Source organism: Centroberyx affinis, unplaced genomic scaffold, assembly GCF_046629955.1.
Source record: "Centroberyx affinis isolate AG114_WGS23_722 - 3 ecotype Tasmania unplaced genomic scaffold, CSIRO-AGI_Caff_v1 ptg001762l_1, whole genome shotgun sequence".
Classification (NCBI taxonomy): domain Eukaryota; kingdom Metazoa; phylum Chordata; class Actinopteri; order Beryciformes; family Berycidae; genus Centroberyx; species Centroberyx affinis.
The window spans coordinates 217,732-238,706 of NW_027280161.1; the positions used below are offsets into that span (position 1 = coordinate 217,732).

At 42.2% G+C, this 20,975-nt stretch overlaps 3 protein-coding genes across 3 annotated transcripts; 2 read left to right on the forward strand and 1 right to left on the reverse strand.

Annotated features, from left to right (window-relative positions):
* The first annotated feature begins 1,001 nt into the window (after nucleotides 1-1,001).
* On the forward strand, nucleotides 1,002-5,328 carry fth1b (ferritin, heavy polypeptide 1b). The gene is made up of 5 exons (XM_071529052.1): nucleotides 1,002-1,197; nucleotides 2,648-2,753; nucleotides 2,881-3,027; nucleotides 4,156-4,281; nucleotides 4,373-5,328. The coding sequence occupies exons 2-5, from the start codon at nucleotides 2,652-2,654 to the stop codon at nucleotides 4,529-4,531; spliced, it is 534 nt and encodes a 177-aa protein (XP_071385153.1). The 5' UTR covers nucleotides 1,002-1,197; nucleotides 2,648-2,651; the 3' UTR covers nucleotides 4,532-5,328.
* A 246-nt stretch (nucleotides 5,329-5,574) lies between these two features.
* best1 (bestrophin 1) lies at nucleotides 5,575-10,054 on the reverse strand. The gene is made up of 9 exons (XM_071529069.1): nucleotides 9,903-10,054; nucleotides 9,598-9,692; nucleotides 9,080-9,313; nucleotides 8,181-8,335; nucleotides 7,975-8,052; nucleotides 7,440-7,592; nucleotides 7,238-7,318; nucleotides 6,993-7,144; nucleotides 5,575-6,912 (listed from the first exon to the last, which is right to left on the reverse strand). The coding sequence occupies exons 1-9, from the start codon at nucleotides 10,052-10,054 to the stop codon at nucleotides 5,835-5,837; spliced, it is 2,178 nt and encodes a 725-aa protein (XP_071385170.1). The 3' UTR covers nucleotides 5,575-5,834.
* A 1,912-nt stretch (nucleotides 10,055-11,966) lies between these two features.
* rab3il1 (RAB3A interacting protein (rabin3)-like 1) lies at nucleotides 11,967-20,270 on the forward strand. The gene is made up of 10 exons (XM_071529051.1): nucleotides 11,967-12,178; nucleotides 14,561-14,768; nucleotides 14,927-15,022; nucleotides 15,355-15,432; nucleotides 15,802-16,038; nucleotides 17,389-17,517; nucleotides 17,614-17,726; nucleotides 18,407-18,506; nucleotides 18,611-18,677; nucleotides 18,900-20,270. Exons 1-10 carry the CDS (start codon nucleotides 11,967-11,969, stop codon nucleotides 18,983-18,985), a joined length of 1,326 nt encoding a protein of 441 aa, XP_071385152.1. The 3' UTR covers nucleotides 18,986-20,270.
* The last annotated feature ends 705 nt before the right edge of the window (nucleotides 20,271-20,975 follow it).

Here is a 20,975-nt window from a genome sequence, read left to right on the forward strand (position 1 = left end):
AAATTACACGGATAGTATGGGTAATATAATGTTCGACTGTCCCAATCGTAAATATCCCTATTAATAACGAAATATAGGTGTGCTTGGAAATGAACTAATTTGCGTTGTGCCTGCACTCAGCAGCAGGTAGCAGTAAGATCACTTCTGGTGATTTTGCCTTCAAAATAAAACGATGGAAATTGACTCATTAATGAGTACATTAATTATTGGGCTGAAAACCGTAGCAAAAAGCATATCATGGTATTTTTGGGGAATGTTCTGTTAGAGACGGAATTGAAAGTAGATCTGTTTAACAGCTGTAAAATAGATTGTAGATTTTAACATGGCCAACTTTTTGAAATGAAATGTGTCGAATTTCCTTTCTTGACCACTTTTTTTTTAGATTTTCAAAATCAAGCAAGGAAAATAATTTATTTTACCCATTTCCTTAAATTTTAACTGGAAAATGCAAACAAAAAAAAATGAAATGAGAGCAAGTTTGTGTTCATAGGACTAATGTTATTCTTTTCCTAAGCAAAACTACTACTATATGATTATTATAGTGATACCATAGGAGATAAAACCATGTAAACTCAGTTTGTACTAGTGAGTACCACAGACAGTCCCTATAGAAATTCTAGGATTCATTAGTGATTATGGGTGGTGAAAGATGATAATGAGATTTAAACATTTTACATAGATTTAAAAATGACTGCACAGTAACTGTCCTCGGGCATATGAGTCAGAAAATAGGCTTTTTGTATTTCATGAATTTCTAACAATTTCTACATTAGTTGGTTTTGAAAGGGATCAAGTGTATTACAACCTTTATTTTGAAAACAAACAAACCGGAAGGTAAGTATGTCTGTCTGCTGCAGACAAATGTGTTATGTCGAGTAAAAAGATGACTTCATGTTTGTAAGTCGCATAAGTAATCATGTAATCACGCAGACAAAACTGCACCAGCCAAGTGTCCATTCAGTAGTTTTGATGTCAACACTCATCCCGTCCCTTTAAGCTCTGTGGGAGGTTTTACTATCAACTGCTAACGTGTCCAGAGCGCGCCAGTGTGTCTGCTCTACTGACAGCTAGCCGTCTAGCTCAACGTTAGACAACTTTTGGAGTTGGAGGTTTGATAAACGTTACGTTACCAGCGTCCAGAGCTAACGTTACATACTTTTGACTTTGTGCAACACGGGATCGAAATCGGGAAACCAGGTAAGCTTGCATAGAAATCTGAATGTCCAATCTTCTATCTTGCAAGTTAACATAACATTAGCTAACCTAGCTGTGTTATTGAATTGAAGATGATGCATTTATGGAGCTAGCTTTACCCTTCTTGCTAACGACCTCAAGCTAGCGTTGTGTTGCAACCATAGACTGTAAAAACTCTTTGTATCTATGTTGACTGTCTAACCTGGTCGACCAACAGAACCAATGTTACTATCAACGCAAATTTTTAGCGTTACATAATTTCGTGTTTAGCTAGCCTTCATGTTAACGACCATTGTCATCACTACAGTCATGACCTACTTTGCCTAAGCAAGCTAACTTCATCGTCCCTACATTCAGAGCCACATGGTGTTACGCTTCAAACCTATTTTGTCTCAAAGGATTGTGTAGTGTAAAGCTAACTGTACAAATGCTAATTCTACACTTGAACATTTGCCACTACAATTTTAAGAAAGAAAAATGCTAACCACACAGGTAACGTTAACTAACAAAAGTGAATCCAGTCAGTGACACAATGAGGGATACAGACTATCCATGTAACTTAGAAAATACTGAGTAAGTTAGCTTTCAAGCAATGTTAACACTGGTTAAGGGACAGAAAAGATAGCCATTAATTTCTTAGAGCTTTTTGATACAGACAAAATGTACTGTCTGTAACAACCACCTATTGCTGCTCACTGTTGGCGTGTAATATCAATATTATAATAATAATTTGATAGAGATTAATTAGTGGTGATCAATTGAATAACCTCCCTTTTGTGGCTTTGACCAATGCTAATGTTTCACGTGTCAGTTTCCTGGCCTTTATATCGGGAGATGCAGGTCTGTCTGGACTGGTGTAAATGTAGAGTTTTGCCCCTGAGTGCAGGCTGAAGGTGAAACGCATCATATGCCTGTACAGAGAGAGAGACTTCATAAAATTGATTTTCAGCTTTTTCTTTCTTTCTTTTTCTTTTTTTTTCCAAACAGAGTTACTGTGAATTTTTGGACTTAATCATCTCCTTCTACTACCTTATGGTTAGGTATATTCGTTAACAATTACGTTGGAATAATAAAGCAGTTGCTATCACATTTGGTTCCTCAGTTATTTAGTAATTAACATCTCAGCATGCTTAGGTTTGTGTATAAAGATGTTGTGGAGGCTTGTTATCAAGGCCAGCAATATTGTCATTAACAGAAGTCAATCCAGAAATTCATAAAGAGTGATTATAGTGGGGTTGCAATGCAGATTGTAGAATTTAGGTTGACATTGCCAATGTTGAAGCAGTGCTGGTAGTTCGTGGTGGTTTGTGTCAGTTATATCTTATTTTAGTAGTAACTAATGATCTTTTGTTTGTATACATCATGTGCCTAGCCAGCATTGTGATGACTTCACATTTGATCATTAGAAAACTGCCATGCAAAAATGTTTGGCCTCTTTATTTTGTTTATACAGAAACATGAGTTCGCAAATCCGGCAAAACTTTCACCAGGACTGCGAGGCTGCCATTAACCGACAGATAAACCTTGAACTGTATGCCTCCTACGTGTATCTGTCTATGGTAAGAAATGCTTTCAAACCAGCTGAGCCATATATTTTATATTTTGTGTCTTTTATCATTCTGAGAATAAAAGCAGTTTTAATGACAAAAATATTTCCCTTCCCTTTTTCCCCCCTTGTGTTTTTAGGCATACTATTTTGATAGGGATGATAAGTCCCTACCAAATTTTGCCAAGTTCTTTCGCATGCAGTCCAAAGAGGAGCGTGAGCATGCAGAGAAGTTGATGAGTCTGCAGAACCAGCGGGGAGGGAAGATCTTTCTGCAAGACATCAGGGTATAAAGTTACTTTCACCACTGAGTTAACAGTTTTAGTATGTTCACATCATTCTGCTTTTCTGGGGGTTTGAAAAAGCCAAGGTGCCAAAACTGGCTTTTCCTAGATTATTTGTAGAATGATTGTGCCATTAGGAAGAGATTTTTTATTTTTATTTCAGTGTATGTAAGGGGCGTGTCTGTGTAATCTGTTCTTGGTAATGACGATGGCTCCAGGCTACAGACCGCTGTGCTTTATGATCATGTAAGGCAATATGGACTGGCTTTTCCTGCTGCACCCTTTTACTCTACTGCACAAACCCTGGCTCCTAATATGCAACACATCAGGAAACCTCCCACTGCCCGGGCTTCAAACTGGCCAGTCAAAAGTCGACGGGTGACATTACAGTCACTTTATTATTTTCCACTGCCACCAATTTTGTTTTTTGTGTATTTTGTTTGGCAAAGAGAAGACTGCAATATCTTTGGCGGTGTAGGCAGGGCTGCACTACTTCACGCCAATGCGTCTACAATGTCCCAACTTTACAAAGCACTTCCTCCTGCCTAATGAGAAGCAAGGCTAGCGCTTTTTCCAATGTGGACACTTTCAATCCAACTTGCAGCTGCTACCATTGATTTTTAGGTAACAAAGGTGTGGCATTTGTCTGATAAAAGTAGAATAGTGTGAACACACCCTTAGCTGGGCTACTCACATTGGTTCAGTCAGTGGCTTTAGTTAGCTGTCTATATTGAATTGCTAAGGTTCTCTTTAGTTCTTATTTTTAGGGCTTTCATCTTGATTTCAAAATGGTCTGTGTGTCAATTCTCTCTACTGCCTGAAATATGCCTGAACTAAAATGGGTTGAAATAAGGTGGGAACTGATGAAGAGTCTGATGTCTGTGAAACCAGCTGTTTTTGTGTGTTAAGCCACCAGTCTGTCAGCTGCTCTTTGATGATAAGAGTAAATGTGAAACTCGCCCATCCTTTCTGCATGGATCTCAGTCAATTACAGCAATGCCACTTACAAGTCTGTTCCTATGGGAAGCAGTAGTGAGATTCATGTTTGGAAAATCATTTTATACAGACTCTGATGTTTTCTTTTTATATCAACATTGAAGTTTCATTAAATATTTATTTTGCTTATCACAGAAACCTGAGAGAGACGAGTGGGGGAGTGGCCTGGAGGCCTTGGAGTGCGCCTTGCAGCTAGAGAAGAGTGTAAACCAATCCCTGCTGGACCTGCACAAAATGGCCTCTGAGCACAACGATCCTCATGTAAGCAGCACACACACACAGAGCATATACCTGCCACTCGGAAGATCTGATGATACGATAAATACCTAAATTTTTCCTCCATTTTCCGCAGATGTGTGACTTCATTGAGACCCATTACCTGGATGAGCAGGTCAAATCTATCAAAGAACTTAGTGACTGGATCACCAACCTGCGGCGCATGGGAGCGCCTCAGAACGGCATGGCCGAGTACCTCTTCGACAAACACACCATGGGCGGGGAGAGCAGTTAAACTATGCATTTCTGTGGTGCAGATGGTCGTCCCGGTCACCTTTGCATGCCTGCCTGTCCCTATGCCTGCCATATATAGCTTATAATACATTTCCTCTGCATTATCATGAAATATATATATATATATATATATATATATATATATATATGTATATGTAAGCTAGCAACCAAAACGCATAACGTGCAATAGCCATAGCCATAGATCACGATCAGAGATTTCTTTGCAAAAATAAATACTTAACTGGTCTCACCTAGCGTTATTCACAGTTTTGTGTTCATACACACTCAGATATATTTTTTCTGATCTTTCAATGTTCTTGTATCTTGAAGTATGTTGGGTAAAACAAAAAAATCTAATGTATTTGTGTTGAAATATTTGCATCTGTTTGAGCAATATGTATATAATGATTAATTCAAAATTTATTTTGAACCGTTTGGAAGTGTATCCACGAAAGTGTGCTCCTTTAAATGGGTCAGTTTTATGAGTTAAAATGTGTTGCAAGCAAACTCCATATTATTTTTTACTTTTCCTTGACTGTTGACTTTAGACTGGTTCCTCTAAATGAGTCATAATGTTAAGTTATCTGAACACACTGATCTGGATGAGCAGGTCAAGTCCATCATCATCAAAGCACACATTCCTTCAACTGTTTGCTGGGTGGACAGGATCCTTTTTTCACTCTGTATAGCCTCAGTTGCTATATGTTTTATCAAAAGTGGTGTGTAATTGAGTTGGAGTGTACATATCTCTTCTTGTGTAATTATTTAATACAGTATTAATAAACATATATTAAATTATGTCAGGTTTTACTTTTTATTCAAGTCTTCAGAGCGGCCTTGAAAAATCTTTCCTGGATTGTTAAGGTTGTTAAACCTCAAGTATTGGCTGTTTGGTGGAAATGAAAAAAGAAGCATAACGTGATACTTAATATTTATTAAAGAGGAGTGTGCCTTAATGGAAACAATACTAAGAAAACAGCTGAGTTGGAATATACACAGTTTGGCTCCTTGTCGCTGTAGACCACACTATTTCTAATTTCCCCTTCAAATGTTGTTGACGGATAAATCCCATAAGGTGCTTTTTACATAAGTGGGTTAATTGTTCTGTAAGCGCCCACCAGGAAGTAGATCAACTCTGTTTGCAACAGATACTTTTGATTGTGTGTAGGGCTCCATGACTTACTGACTAGAGTACATTTCCAGTTGAATATATTTCATTCTCAAGTACCTGGCCATTGTGAAAGATTTTCAGCAAACAGACATGCTATGTGTGACAGATAAACAGAATGTTACACTCTCCTCTCTCAGTCCTGCTCCCTTCCTCCAGAACCCTTGTTCGCCCCGCTATCCACTAAAACTCCCAGCAGGTCCCCCTCAGCCAATGAGATTCCTGAATCATTGGGCGAGTGTTGCTGATTGGCCTCTTGCTGAGACGACCCCGAAGTGGAAACTGTGTTCATGTTACTGCTCAGCCCTCCATTCGTACCCCCGTTACTCGCTCGCATGGTGGTGCTGAAATTCCCGTGGTTAGTAAAGTTGCTGTGACTTGTTCCGTTGCAGAGACCGGCTGAAGTGTTGGTGCTGTTGGTGCTTGTTGCATTAATGCTGGTAGAGCTGTTACTGGGATTATTGGGATTTGCTGCTGCGGCGCGAGAGGGAGGCGTGAACGAGAAAACCCTTTCCCCTCCACTTGCCAACCCCCGGGCGCTCAGGGGTCCGGGCTGGCTGTCGGCCGGCGGCTGAGTGTCCAGAGTGAGGCGAGGAGGCCGAGGGCGGCGGGACAGCAGGCCGTGCCCGGGTCTGAGTTTAGATATTGGGCAGAGCTCAGGAGCAAGGTCGGGGAAGGAGAAGGCCGGGACACCAGGCACCTCACCCTCTTCACCCAGCCAGGGGAACGCAGAGGACGGTGGCGGGGGGACGTGGCTGGGGGTGTCCGGAGGCAGCGGCTGAGAGCCCACCATCGGAGGGGCGAGGGAGCTGCAGCTGCGGTCCCAGTCACCCTGAGGTCGCCGGGCAGGCCGGGGGCGTGGCACGGCGGGGGGCACGCAGTGGATCGGTGTTTGCGGGCAGCTGTAGAAACCAGGCCGCTCGTACAAGGGCATGGAGGAGAAGGCGTAGTCCGGATCTCGCTCGTGGTTAAGGGGATGGCGGACTTGGCTCGGGGTCGATGGGGCCTCTGGGTGCAGGTAAAGAGGGAAGCGGCTTAGTGGAGCCCCGGGGCGGCGGCGCAGGAGAGAGACCCGGGAGGAGCGAGGGAAGCTGGGGGACTGGACACCTAGAAGCCGACCCAGACCTCCCAGCAGCGGGGTAGAGTAGTTGGCTTCCTCATGTTCCTTGATCTGCTCCAGATTGGACTGAAACTCCATCTCCTCCTTGGGCACACTAGTTTAGAGAAGGAATAGTTAGCAACTGTTAACTAGCACCTATAACAATTATATGCGAGTAAAAAAAGATTATCGTACCTAATATCCAGTGCTGAGCCCATGAAGGAGGGTTTGCGGTGCTCAGCACTGGCTGCAGTATAAGGAGGCTGGGGCTCAGATTCATTCCAGTACTTGTCCCTCTCTATCAGCGGCAGATTGTCGTACATCTCATCCACAGACAATAAGGACACCTAGGAGACAATGTAGAGGACAGCAGGTAGAACAAAGCAGTCACTATTTACACTTAATGAAGCAGTGGCAAATAGTTTAGTCTGGATCCAAACCTGTAAATTGCGATCAACTAGCCAGTTGGTTTCAAAGTCATCATCATCTTCACCAAAAGGATTTATAAGTTGCTCAGCCACCTGAGACCATGAAGAGAAAATGCCAACACATTCAGGCAAACTGATGAACAAATGGATTTCTTGAACATCACCAAGCAGCACAAACGTGATTGAATCGTATAATCAATGTGCTTTGTCTCACCTTAAGCCAGCCAACATAGAAGAAGAACTGCAACAGGGTGAAAACAGGCAGGTAGAAGTCCAGATCATGACCAGGATAACCTTGGGCCGGATCCAAGAACTGTCGACCAATCAGACAAGCCAGGAAGAAACTATACACAGCCACTGTCACCACCTGATTGAAAGACACCATTCAAGTCTGATAGCAGTTCACAGCTAACTGAGAGAAACTTCCATTGCAAAATCTGGTGCAAGGTGGTTTTGTTGTATTTTTGCTGATTACTTGTTTGTCTGTGGGTCAAACTGCACATTTTGATCAGGTTGAGTTAATCATTTCAGTTAGATGAATGTTGGAGGACACAAAATTAGATATTTTATAATGGCAAATATGTGAGAGAAGACCAGTAATATTAGCAAAGCGTCAGTATCATTAGCAATGTTATAGCTTATTTAATGTCTAATCATTGGCCATTTTATCACTACAGAAAAACTACTAAGCTTATTATGTCTATTACTAAGCTATATGTTACTGTCACTACAAAATATATCAACAAAACCTGAGTATAGACAAGAGGCAGGCTGATCCAGTCATAACCATACAGCTTCATACACTTTGTCCGTAAACTATTCAACTCCTAAACAGAGAAGAAAAAGCAGGACATGCAACGGTGTGATAAAAAAATTGGTGCCAATGTAAAATTGCGTAAAAGAAATGATGTTCATTCCCCTCATAGCCTGGAAACAGAGGCACATGCAGACCTACAGTGAGAATGGCTGTGAGCGCCACGTCATTGTTGATGCGGCCCTCGGTCCGCGCCCGCAGAGCGAGGCTGACGAACCACATGCAGGGAACCCAGAACTTGTTATGAGGCGAGGGCAAGTCCTCCAGGTGCCTCAGCTCCTCTGATGTCATCAGACCTGAGAGGGAGAGACACAGCATGGGGAAGACAGGATCCAAAACTCTCCTTTGGAAATTGGTTGATATAAAGAGAGAAAGCACTCTTATTGTGAACTTGAGGTCAGAAGCTGGTGTGATTTACTTGTATAATTACACTAAATCTGTCATTTTAGTTTAGATACCTGACTGTTTTCATCTTATAAACTCCCTTGAGACTTCTGTTGTGATATACTGGATGTACAGTAAGAGCCCCGCCTCCTTCTCCTAGCCCCCCCATAAACTTGTCACCTGTCCCCTTTTGCTATGTTCCCCTATGGGACAGGTGGGTGTCAATTTTGCTGTCATATCATATAATCCATTTTATAGTTTAGTATTATTCATATTGTATATTTTGTTATCCTTAGTATCATGAAGTCTGGATGTTAGCGTGTAGATTTTCATGTATTGGGCCTTATATAAAGTTATATTTAATGAACAACTAATATTTGCCTTTTTCCTTCATTAATTTCATTTGTGTAGGAGCTGGAGTGACATAAACACTCACTTGGAGGATCTGTCTTTTTTTGTTTCATGTCAGAAAATGGATGTCAGCCCAAAGATAATCCTGGGTTTTGGGTCCCTAAGTTTCTTCCAGCTATTCAAGACTTTCGAGTGGTGCAGTCAGTGAGAGTATGGGCCAGTGTCTGCACACCTTGGGAGTCTCTGTGATAAAACTGGTGGGACTAAGAGCAGTGAGTCCTGCTGTAGTGCCACACCCACCATACCTGCCTGCACCAGATGCTCCATGGTGGGAAACCTCTTATAGACTGCTGTGCTGACGGAGCGGTAGATGAGCACACCAGAGAGGTTGGCGTATCGCATGAGGGTTCGGCGGGTCAACCTGGCAGCCTCGTCGGCACCTCGGACATGCCCGCCCACCAGCGCTGCCAAGCGGTCCGGCCAGGGTACGCTCTCAAACTGGCCCCACCAGCGGGACACCACCAAGGTCACATAGAAACCTGGCACAAAATTAAAATGTAAAGAATTAGATGTAAACCTCCAAGGATAGCTTCTAAGAACACAGTCTTGGATTGAGCCTAAAAGAACAGCTAAAACAGCTAGTTTTGGATTAGGTTTAATTTAATTTCTGTGTCAGTAACTACCCCAAAGATCATTTGAGTCAAAAACAAAACTACACTACACTTCATTGAGATTATGTTTGCAATTAAGGATCATTACATTGTGAAACAGGAGGAGAGTAATTGAGAGCTTACAAGAAGAGAAACAATCAGCCCAAACTCACCCAGCACAAAGGACACAGGGATGAGTTGTGCATAACGGTCACAGTATATGGACAGCTTCTCAAACAGCCTCTTCTGGTCATCATTTAGCACAAACCTGGTGAAGGAAACATCTGTTGAGTCTCTTCCATCACATCTGAAAATAGTGAGGAGAACCAACTAAAAGATTTCCCAGACTTTCTTCACCAAGATACTAAAACTTTCCTTGTTTGTTGAACTGAAAAGTTAATTAATGGCACTATATCTACAGAGTGATGGACAAGAAAGCTAAATATTGAGATTTGCATTGTCTCCTCTAAGTGAGTACCTATAAACACTACTGAAGAAGTAGTAGAGAACAGTGAAGATGATCAGCTCCCTGTAGAGCAGCTTGTAGATGCTTCCCTTCCAGCGCAGCAGCAGGTGAGAGAAGGTGCCCAGGCCTGCATCAGCAACCCTGCGTGAGTAGGTGACTGTCATTGCTGCTGCTGCTCGCTGGCCAAGCCGGCGGACTGTGGCCTGACATGAAGAAACCTGTCCGGTGTTGTTATCAGCGCCGCCCCGATGTCACCGATCAGCCTGGATCTCATAAGGCCAACTTGGTCACATATCTAGAATTATAAAGCAAAAACAACACAAAGCAGAAGTCAGTTACTTCAGATACATTCACTACAAATTTTATAACTCATGGGTTTGGAAATATACACTCCCATCTGCATTCAGAGTACATTTGAGACATGGGGCATTAGGCTTTCATATCCTAAACTAGTTTAAATGCTGTTTTTTCCTTTTCTACACACTTAAATAAACATTTCCAAAAATCTAATTTCATCAAAGACGTAAAGACATGTTTGTAGAGTTACAATATGTGAATACAATATATGAACAGCTTGTTTTTGACCAAAATGTTAGATGGCTATAAATTGACTAACACAAGAATATTAAGTTGCAAGTTACTCACCCCTGAATATGAACACCAATGTCAGAGTGAATGCTCATCATACTCACTGTGGCTGCTGAAATGTGTGGCAACAACCTCCATGGGGAATGTCGGAGAGAGGGGAGTAGGAAAGAAAAAGAGAGCGAGGGACTCCTACACCTCCGGTCACTTGATGTGTTAATCTGTTCCAGCAACAAAGCTGCATTGTGAGGCCAGGTCCTGTTAATCTGAACAAATCTGAGGGCAGCACAGCACACACATTAAAACAAATAGGTTGGTCAAGACATGAGATCTATACAGATGTGTTTAAATCATGGCTTTATCAAACCATATACATAGTTTCAGCAACTTTCTCTCTTTCTTTCTCACTGTCTCTTACACACACACATTCTCTCTCTCTCTCTCTCTCTCTCACACACACGCACATTCTCTCTGCCGCTCTCTCTGTCACACACAAACACACATACACTCATTCTCTCTCTCGATACACACATATATATATCTCACTCACAGACACCTTTAAACATTTTCTCACTTCTGCATTTCATTAAACTTGCAGTGTGGAAACTGATGATTTTGTTTTTGAAGCATCATATTTGTAATGGAAAACTCTTACCAGGTGGGCCTTTGTGTTTCCCCCTGGTGGAAGAAATGTGTATCACTGAGCAGCTGGACCGAAAGAGTTAGTGATTAACCCTTCATGTCTAACTAGGAGACCAGCAGCAGCGCGAAGTTTGGACACACACAGAGAGAGAGAGAGAGATTTAAACCTAGACATTATTTAAACTGAGATTAAGGACAGTAAATTGTTCATGTTTGTGACAAACTGGCAACAACTGGGAACCAAGTTTTGACCACTTTGGTAAGTTTCACCTGCATATTTTTGTCCTTCAGTACAGAATAGAGATTCTGTGGTTAAGAGTGGGAGTGAAATTTGGTCTGTCACACTACGAATGTTTATAGTTTCATGCTACTTTTTTAACTTGGAAGTTGAAGTTATGTTTTGATCATAAGATGCAGTGAAGAAACTTATTGAAATTTACTGGCTTTGCAAATCCCCTTAGTGTGACTGCCTGCAAGGAGACGTGCCTGACCTCCTCCAGCTCTGCTGTGATCTGAGAGGAAAGAAATGTGTAACATAGCTTATGGGCTGAGAGGCTGCAGAGGTCACAGCCTGTCCATTCACTACCAGTATGACTGTGAATTTCCTGAGATGGGTTTAGAGTGACTTGCCAACTGATTTTTCATATATAATTTATGGCCCTTCTGCATTTCTAGCTCCTTGTCACCTGCAGGCATCAGAGACATTATATACCACTCACAGCATTCAACAGACTGACTGTTACTTCAGCAGAGACTCCAACATGCTGTAGCAGCTGGTGATCCAGCAGAAACCAGAGAGCAGAGCTGCTGATGGCTCTTCGCTCTGTGACACTTTGCACTGCCTGAGACATGGATGCGTTTGAGGGAATTCACAGCGTCCAGCTTTCCTCCTCTCCGCCAACTTCAGCTGGCCCGGGATATGAAGTCCTGAAGGCAGGCAGGTCTGGAATAGCAGTGTATTCCTCTGCAACCTTCTTCGGCAAACCCAGTGTCCTGGGACAGCCAGCAGGCAGACACAAGTCCAGCAGGGAAACTGAGCGGGATAGGTGTGCTGTTGGGAGGTGAGTGTCAACTGCCCAGGCACTGGGATAAGAAACATGGTTTAATTTCACTACTATTTCACTCCCTAGTTAGCACAATGAGAGGATGTATAAGGATGACTGTTTTGCTCAAAGGTGTCACTCTCCACCCTGTTGGTATCACTTCAACTACAGTATGTAATTCTGTCCCAAGTGATATCTAACAACAAAAATCTTCTCAGATGGTGTCTGGAGTCTAATGTGGATCTATTTATGGGCTCCTTGATGTGAAAACGTTTGAGAGTTTGGGAACAGGAAACCTGTTTTAACAACATCATGCCCTAACAAGTCAGGTGAATCATTTATATGCTGCAAACAGAAATACTGAAAATCATAAATCCTAAAATGAAATAACAAAAAATGATCAGCTGAGTATATGGTCTACAACCCAGGTCTGTAGGTCTGGGATGCAAATTAACTACAACATCCCTTATGAAAACTGATCCTACAATATAGGTATTTTAGAGCAGTGGTTCTCAAAATATTCCACTTCAAGGACCCCTAAACTGACACAAATTAGCACATAGACCCCCATTTGATAAGATTTTGTCCCAGGGTCCCCCATCTGATAAGATTTTTGCTTTTAGATGTTATTTACAGAAAGTGTATGAAATCCATGACCAAAATAGTCATAGATTCTGTCATTGTGTTACATATGGATGGAATTATAGTGAAAATAAATTATTCCCGTTTTTGCTGGGGACCCCCTGGAACCCCCTCAAGGACCCCACTTTGAGAACCACTGTTTTAGAGGACAATTGAGAAGAAATCGTGCTATAATAAAATCATTTTAGAATTTTCCTACAAATATACCATCAAAATTAGAAACTACACGGGAATAGGGAATAGGGAATACTATGATGATACCATAGTAGACAAAACTAAGGTCAGTATAAACTTCCCTATATGAATTTATAGGAATATTACAGTGACTTTTCGTCCCTCAAAGTGCAGACTACACAATAATAGATCTACAGCCTGTCATGTGATGTGACATTGTTGAAAATAAAAGCATAGCCCTGGTATTAGGTGTATAAATATAGGCTCTACTGGGATATATATATAAGGATATGCTTGTTTGGCTTCAGTAAATTCCTGGGCCGGTCCGGATTTTTTCAGGGCGTTGGGAGGGCAGATGCGCACGTCATGTGACTTCTCGTGAGAGTCAGACGAGACACACAAACTCGCTGCTTTTCACTGCTGCGATGAAGAGGGATGAGAAAAATCACTGAACGATTGTAACAGGCAAACTGAAAACCAAGTTGATAAACATTATTCAGCTTCATCGCTCCGACCGGACCGCTGCTGCTGCTGTTGTTGTCGGTTGTTGTCGGTTGTCGACGTCAGCGTCCGCATTCCTCCTCCACACTGTAGCGCTGATTTGAAACAACTGAGATTAGCTTCAGTAAAGCGAACTAGCTTTAGTGAGTATTTGGTTTATGTAACGACGACAGCTGGAGGAAACTGAAGGGAATCCCGGCTGGAGCTGATGTTACACCGCGGTCAGTGACAGACCGGGTGGACACGGACAGGGTAAGGGCGGATTCAGATGGAAGTCTGTCAGCTAAACTTTAACGTTAACGAGCTACGAGAACTTTGTCCTGGTTCACGTTTAGTTCATTTCAGCATGGACGTGTCAGCTTAGAGAGCCACTGGGGAAAGCAATGTGTCTGTAGTGTCATTCATTAGCTATAGGCTTTAATGAACATGAACCGCTGAGAATGCTAATGCAATAGCTTTCAGCAGTGGTTCCCAAACGGGGGTCCGGGGCCCCCTAGGAGTCCTGGAGGCCCCCAGCAAAATGAGAATGAGCTCATATTTACTGTTATCTCATTCAACCCAATGAGTGGGTGTGGAAGAATGACTTGTGATTGGTTTGGTGTCTCCTACTGTCAATAGTGTTGGCAGACAACAAATATCTTTTCAGATTGGGTTCCTTAGGACAAAACTTTAATGAACTTAGTCTCTGTGGTCTAGAGCCATCTGGGGGTCCTTGACATGAAAAAGTTTGGGAACCCCTGTCTTATAGATAGTCTATAGACCCACAGTGGTCTAATGTCGGTCAAAATGAGTCATTACACAGCAACTGTCTTTACAGCAACCCAGTTTAAGGCTACAGGAGTGAACATGAAATCTTTATGTCTTAGTCCTAAAACTAATATCACAATAAACATAAGCTAACATATTCAAAATTACATGTTAAATTGATGTTCATTGCAAGTGAATTGTGATATAAAGTATGATAAAACTGTAATCTTCAAAAAATATTACCTAATTTGTTTCAGATCTCTTTTTAATTTGTGTTAATCTGTGTCCCATCACTAACCATGTTGATTATATTTTTTTGCTTGTGGTCTTGTGAAGGTTGATAGATCTGGATCCAGATCCAGAGCCCAGAGTGGAGGGTGGAGGCCAGGCTGGGCCCGGGCCACAGGGAGGGGGCAGTCCCGCCTCAGGCAGGGACCATGGTGGCGTCTCCCGGCTTCGGAGCTCCTCGCTGGAAATCAGAGAAAAGGAGATCAGAGAAAAGGGCTCTGAGATCCTCAAGGAACAGCTGGATGCTGCACAGAGGGTGTTGTAGCCTACATTATACTAACACACATACACACACACACACACACCAAACAATGTGTGACCTGAAAAAGAGCAAAACACTGCAGTGTCCTTCCCAAAGGTTTGTTCCAGTTGAGTAGTTAACCCAGTTGTGCCCTTCTCTCCCACGCATGGCAGGAACTGAAGCTGAAAGACAAGGAGTGTGAGCGTCTGTCGCAGGTCAGGAATCAGCTGGAGCAGGAGCTGGAGGAGCTGACGGCCAGTCTGTTTGAGGTGAGCTGTAATGATAACCTCCGCAGACGGTCACAACCTCTGCTGACTGCACTGTGATTTTGACACGTGCCTTAGGCCTCGATGCGGAGGCACTGTGCTATCAGCTGTGATGAGATATGAGTCTTCAAACTCATGATTTGCACAATTCACTGTTCATTCAGTATGAATGAATATGTAAGAATGACTTCCGATCAGAGGTTTCACGCTCCCCACTGTTATACCTACAGTATAGATCGACAACGAACATCTTCTGAGATTTGGGTGCACTGGCCAAAACCTCCAACTGGAATATTTTTTAACTTTGTTCTAACGATTAATGTCTTCTACAACAGGAAGCTCACAAGATGGTGCGTGAAGCTAATGTCAAACAAGCAGCAGCGGAGAAACAACTGAAAGAAGCTCAGGGGAAGGTGTGTGTGTGTGTTTGATTACATCCTTGTTTCTCTCTTTGTAATGTTCCTTTGTACTCCAATTAAAACTCTAGGTGCTGCTTAGTGTGCTGAGTAATTCTCATGACCTTAGCACTCACTAAACCCATTTTTAGTCAGTAATCTATTTTTGAATATGCATGGTGGTAAGTCAGAAAATAAGGCTGCTATTCTAAGTCCTAAAAAGTTTCTTTTTCAGACACAAGGTTATTATTTGTCAACACCAGTGTAACATGAATTGCTTTCTGTGTAACTGCTGTAATTCATTTCGTTACTGATGTCCCACCCCACATCAGACCTTCATCACTTCCCGTCAGCCTTGTCAGCGACTTTTCTGTGTCTGACTCCTAGATCGACGTTCTGCAAGCAGAAGTGACGGCGCTCAAGACTCTGGTGCTGACCTCAACACCCTCTTCACCAAACCGCCAGCTCCATCCACAGCTGCAGTCCCCAGGCACCAGGGGGTCACACAAGCATGGCGGGGGCCACATCCGCAACAAGAGTGCTAGCGGTGCGTTTCCACCCACACCTGCAAAGCTGGAGCCGTCCTCTGTCTCCGTTCAGCCAGTGGCCAAAGAGGACCGAGAGGTAAACTGAGTGTCTTCCTATGATAGAAAAAAAAAACGTGTTGTAAAATAAATCTTTTCCTGATGTTTTTGCAACCTTGGACTTGCAGCCTTGCATTCCTAACCCTCAGTCCTGTTGCCAGCCCTTCATATCTCTTGCCTTGTGCCACGTTCCTCTTTTTTTCTTCTCTTCTTCTTTTTTGTTTTCTCTTTCTCTCACTACTAATCTCTTCCTGTCTTGTTCTTCCTCTCTCCTTCTCTGGTCTCTCTTCCCCTCTCAGCCTGCTGTTCCTGCTCTCCTCTCTCTGATTCTATGCCTGGTTCCTGGCCACTCTGTCAGTGTGACCTATGACCCTTACTGGCAGGAGCAGGGGGAGGGGCTAGAGACTCACACCAGACAGGTAACTGCATCCCGTAGACCAGGTAGCTGCCTGCTAGTCTTGCAGGTATAGCTACTGACTGATAGGCATAGCGGTTTGTTGGAATTGTCTGCATTTTAAGGGGCAATAAGTAAGATTTTTACTGCCCCATAGCACAAAATAACCATAATATATCTGTGGGGGGTTTATAGGGATATTGGTCTATTCATAGTATTCTGTCACATCACCACACAGCCATCTTGGTAGGAAAATAACAGGTGATTGTAATAAATTAACAGGTGATTACAATCAAATGACAAACACCAATGAGCTGTGTGTATTGTAAAGTGCAATATTGATAGGAAATACATGTGACATTATGAGAATACTATGAATACCAGAGTGATTACTTGGCCAGGTGCTGGCCAGAGTTCTGGCGTTCCAAACTCACTTTACAGCACATCATGCTCTCTGTTTTGGAACAAAGGCTCCCCATCCTTTGGAATTTCAACACACCCAAGTCTCCTCCCACCCATGTGAATTTTTAACTGCTCAGCGATGAAGAACGGTGCTACAAGCGAGCGACTGGAGTCGCAAGACATTTCAGCTGTGTTCTCAAGCTAAAAAAAAAAGCAAATGACAAAGCAATATTGTTATTCCAGTATTTTGCATTGTGATATATTACCTATATTCACTAAATGTTTCTGCTGGATCTCTGCTCCAGTAGCTAGCTCACTCGTCTATATTGTAAAAATGTGACATTATTGTTTGTATCAATTAAAGGCTTCTGTAATTCAAGGGGATGAGAGTAGTGCAGGGAGGGGGTGCTGTGCCAGAGACTTGTTTAGGAGAAAGTTTTATTGTTGCAGTTGCTGCTGGCTGCCACTAGTGAGCACTAAAGGTCATAGATTACTTAATGCCTCTTTATCTGCTGTCAGGTTATCAGCCTCTAGCTAGACACATGAGGAAATAACATGACAGAGAGAGTGATAGTGTATGTTTTCTCTTCACAGATGGACACAGTTCTGTATGCAGAGTTTTTGACGTGGAAGGAGCGACCCAGTCTGGACCGCTCCTCCGCCTTCCTGAGCCGCATCTACAGGGAAGACATCGGACCCTGCCTCTCCTTCACAAGATCTGAGGCCAGAATCTCACTGCTGCTTTGTGTGCTGTGTTGCATTTGTCGTATTTTAATGCTTTAAAATATATTAACATTATGGATTCTTGCTCCTCTACAGCTGTCCCAGTCGGTGCAGAGTGCAGTGGAGAACAACTCTTTGACCGTTGAGCCTGTGGCCATGTCAGCATTACCCATGGTTAAAGTCTCAGCCGTAGAATGTGGAGGCCCTAAGTGAGTAATCCTGTTTCACGTCTAAATAATAACCATCAGTCTGTCCTGTCTTTCACCATTCACTGCTAAACAATGGTCAAGTCAACACTGCAACTTCTCTCTTCCTTGGTTGTGGTTTCTGACCTTTACCGTTTGTCAGATATATTTGTCATAAATGAAGGGTTCTCGCTGTCTTACCAAGTATCTGAGAAGGGTTGAATCAAAGGGCACACATTTCTAATCACTGTTTGATTTAAAAATCTTTTTTTCCAGTGGCTTTAGGGCAGCAATAGAGACGTAAGTCCTTTCAGGATCCAATCATTTGCTAACCTTTTCACTAACTGAAATTAGCATGATTTAAAGACTCCCCATCCAGACTTCTGAAAAGTTAAGACTTTGAAAACCTTCCAAATTGGTTAGTTGATGCAATGTGCAATCATGAACAAATTTGTAAATAGAGGAAGAGGATGGGGTTCTGCATGTTTCTTGGTATATATGAATGTAACCTTCCACCTTTTCCTCCCCCAGTGACTAACTCTCTCTGGTCATGCATTGCCTCTTTTCTGCTGTTGCTGTTCTGAAACTTCTTATCTCCTTCCCCACTCAAAATCTGGAATGCATTTTCTTGTTTTAGTCTCATTTAGCTGAAACAATTTCTTTTAGCTGTAATTTCTGACAGCTGATCTTCCTTTGCCTCACAGAAAGTGTGCATTAAGCGGCATGTCGCGGCTCTGCCGTCATCGCATTAAACTCGGTGACAAGGGGAGCTACTATTACATCTCTCCTTCCAGCCGAGCGCGGGTAACTATCACTTTATCTCTGTAACCTTCATCAGACACAGTGAGGTTGCTCCTGTTTTGGTATTGCATGTGATGTGTGATCTTGTCCTCATTTCACCATTTTAGATCACCGCTGTTTGCAATTTTTTTACCTATATCCGCTACATCCAGCAGGGTCTGGTGAGACATGATGGTAAGTTAGAAAACACTGACATCTATTTGCATTTCAAGTAATATGTGATTTCTCTCATGTATGTTTAAATGTATGTATGTACAGTATGTATGTATGGATTTTTAAATGAGAGATTGAAACCATCTCTGTGATGCCTCCCTTGCTACTGTCTTTGACAACAGGAGTTTTATTTGACTAATAGAAATGTATTGTTTGTTCTTGTCTCTCTCTGCCCCTGACCAGCGGAGCAGATGTTCTGGGAAGTGATGCGTCTCCGCAGGGAGATGACCGTGGCCAAGTTAGGCTTTTACCTCACTGACCAGGGCTAGAAGAGGAGATAAGACAATCCACACAAGCACACAGAGCAGCAACAGGACAACATGATCCCAGACACTTGAGCATTTAGACAAGTATGGGTTTAAACTGTGGTAACACACAGGTCTTTGATCAGTGTTCGTAGTGGAGGACTGCTTTTGGGGATGTACTGCATTAGGGAAGCAGGAAATGCTTTTGGCTATGCAATAAGACAATTAGATTTAAACCAGCACTGCTAGAAATAAGTAAAATAACATGTTTTTGAGGACAGAATAATAACCCTGAGTTTGTGATATGTTTTGCCATATCACACAGGCCAAGAAGTACTGTCCTGCAACTATTCTCACAGCAAGTGTGAAGATTGTTTCTCTTTTCCTTGGTCTTGTGATCTCTGAACCTCCCCTCTGAAATACAAATAACTTCTCCCATTAGCAGAATAGATTCCATGTATCATGAGGCAGGCATCAGTTTATGAAAATACTGAGCATAATACAAGGATGATAGTAATCTTCAGAGAGGGTAGTTGGTCTCTTACCTCAAGTATTTCATACTTCTGTAATTATATGTGTGATAGAATTTTATTGGGACAGATTGACTATATCCATGTGGTATCCACAGAGCAATGATTTGGTTTCTTTTTACATAAATGCCATACTCATTAGTATCACTCAACATCTTGCAAGTGTTGTCATCTCATAACCACTATAGCCAAGACATTTTGTCTCTGCATGGCCTTAATTTTGTTGATGCACCCTTGCACCACGTATTCTAGATGCCTTGTATGGCCACACGAATGAAGCGCCTGCAGTTAAGTTATGGAAATAGTTAGTTCCATAGTCTTGCCTCTTGTAAGAAACAGCTTCATGTTAGCCTGGTCTGAACTATCTAATCAAATATATTGTCAATGAAATAGATATTACCACATTCAAAATAGTGACAGTTTTACTATGTAGTTGGAACATGAACAAGCTTTAATACAGGTAATATGATTGCAATATGCACAACCGTTGCTGTAGTTTTGCACTTTTGCAATGCACAGTACGTACATGTAAGCCATAAATGACTTTGCATGAATGCAGTACATAGCCATAATATGCAATGTATATTGGTTGTTTTACCTCATAGTATAGTGTTGATATTAGCCAATTTTTACACAGATGGTCTTTGAAGGTAAAAATGAAGAATATTGAGTGTTAAAAAGTGCAATAACTGCTTCTTAGCCTTATCTAGGGCTTGGAGGTTCCTAATCCTCCAGTGTATACACTCCATTAAAGACAAGGCATTGTAGCCTGACAAAATCTCCTTTGTGCTGTGTCTGTTTAAAGGTCCTGTTTGTATGAAACCTGATAGCGGTTAAATGGATTAGCTTGTTTGACTATAATGCTCTGTCTATTCTTAGCTTCTGTTTTAGTAGCAGTCATAGGGAGGTTTCATCTGAAGTTTGGGAATGATGACTCAGCACGCTAATCCACAACAGCTCAGTAGAACCGGATGACACAGAGACCTATTTCACCCAGGGCAAGTCACTGATTAAGGTCATCATTAAGGACCGCCTGGTTACCCCGATACAAAAAGCTCTGCTTCACACCCACAGTTGCCTAACAGGTTTATGAGGGGAAATATGGCACCAGGATCCAACATGTTCAGAATGTGTCCCGCTCAGAACGGCATTATGGTTTGAAAATCTGTTGTTGGAGCAGGCATTCCAACAAGATTTTGTTTTCCGGATTCAAAAGACCTTTGTAAGCTTGTTTTGTTTTTATGGCCTTGTCATACCAGGTTATAATAGGACCTTAACAGTTTGACATGTAGCTAATGAATGAGCACAGTCAGACTGCTCAGGGTGACATAACATGTAACCAGAGGACAAAACATGATAACACTCCCAGGGATTTCCTTTCACGCTTTAGAATGGTGTTTACATTAATAGTCTAAAATAGGGTTACTTATCTAAGTAAAACACATTTTCATTTGTTCAGTATGATATGGATCTGTTATACATGG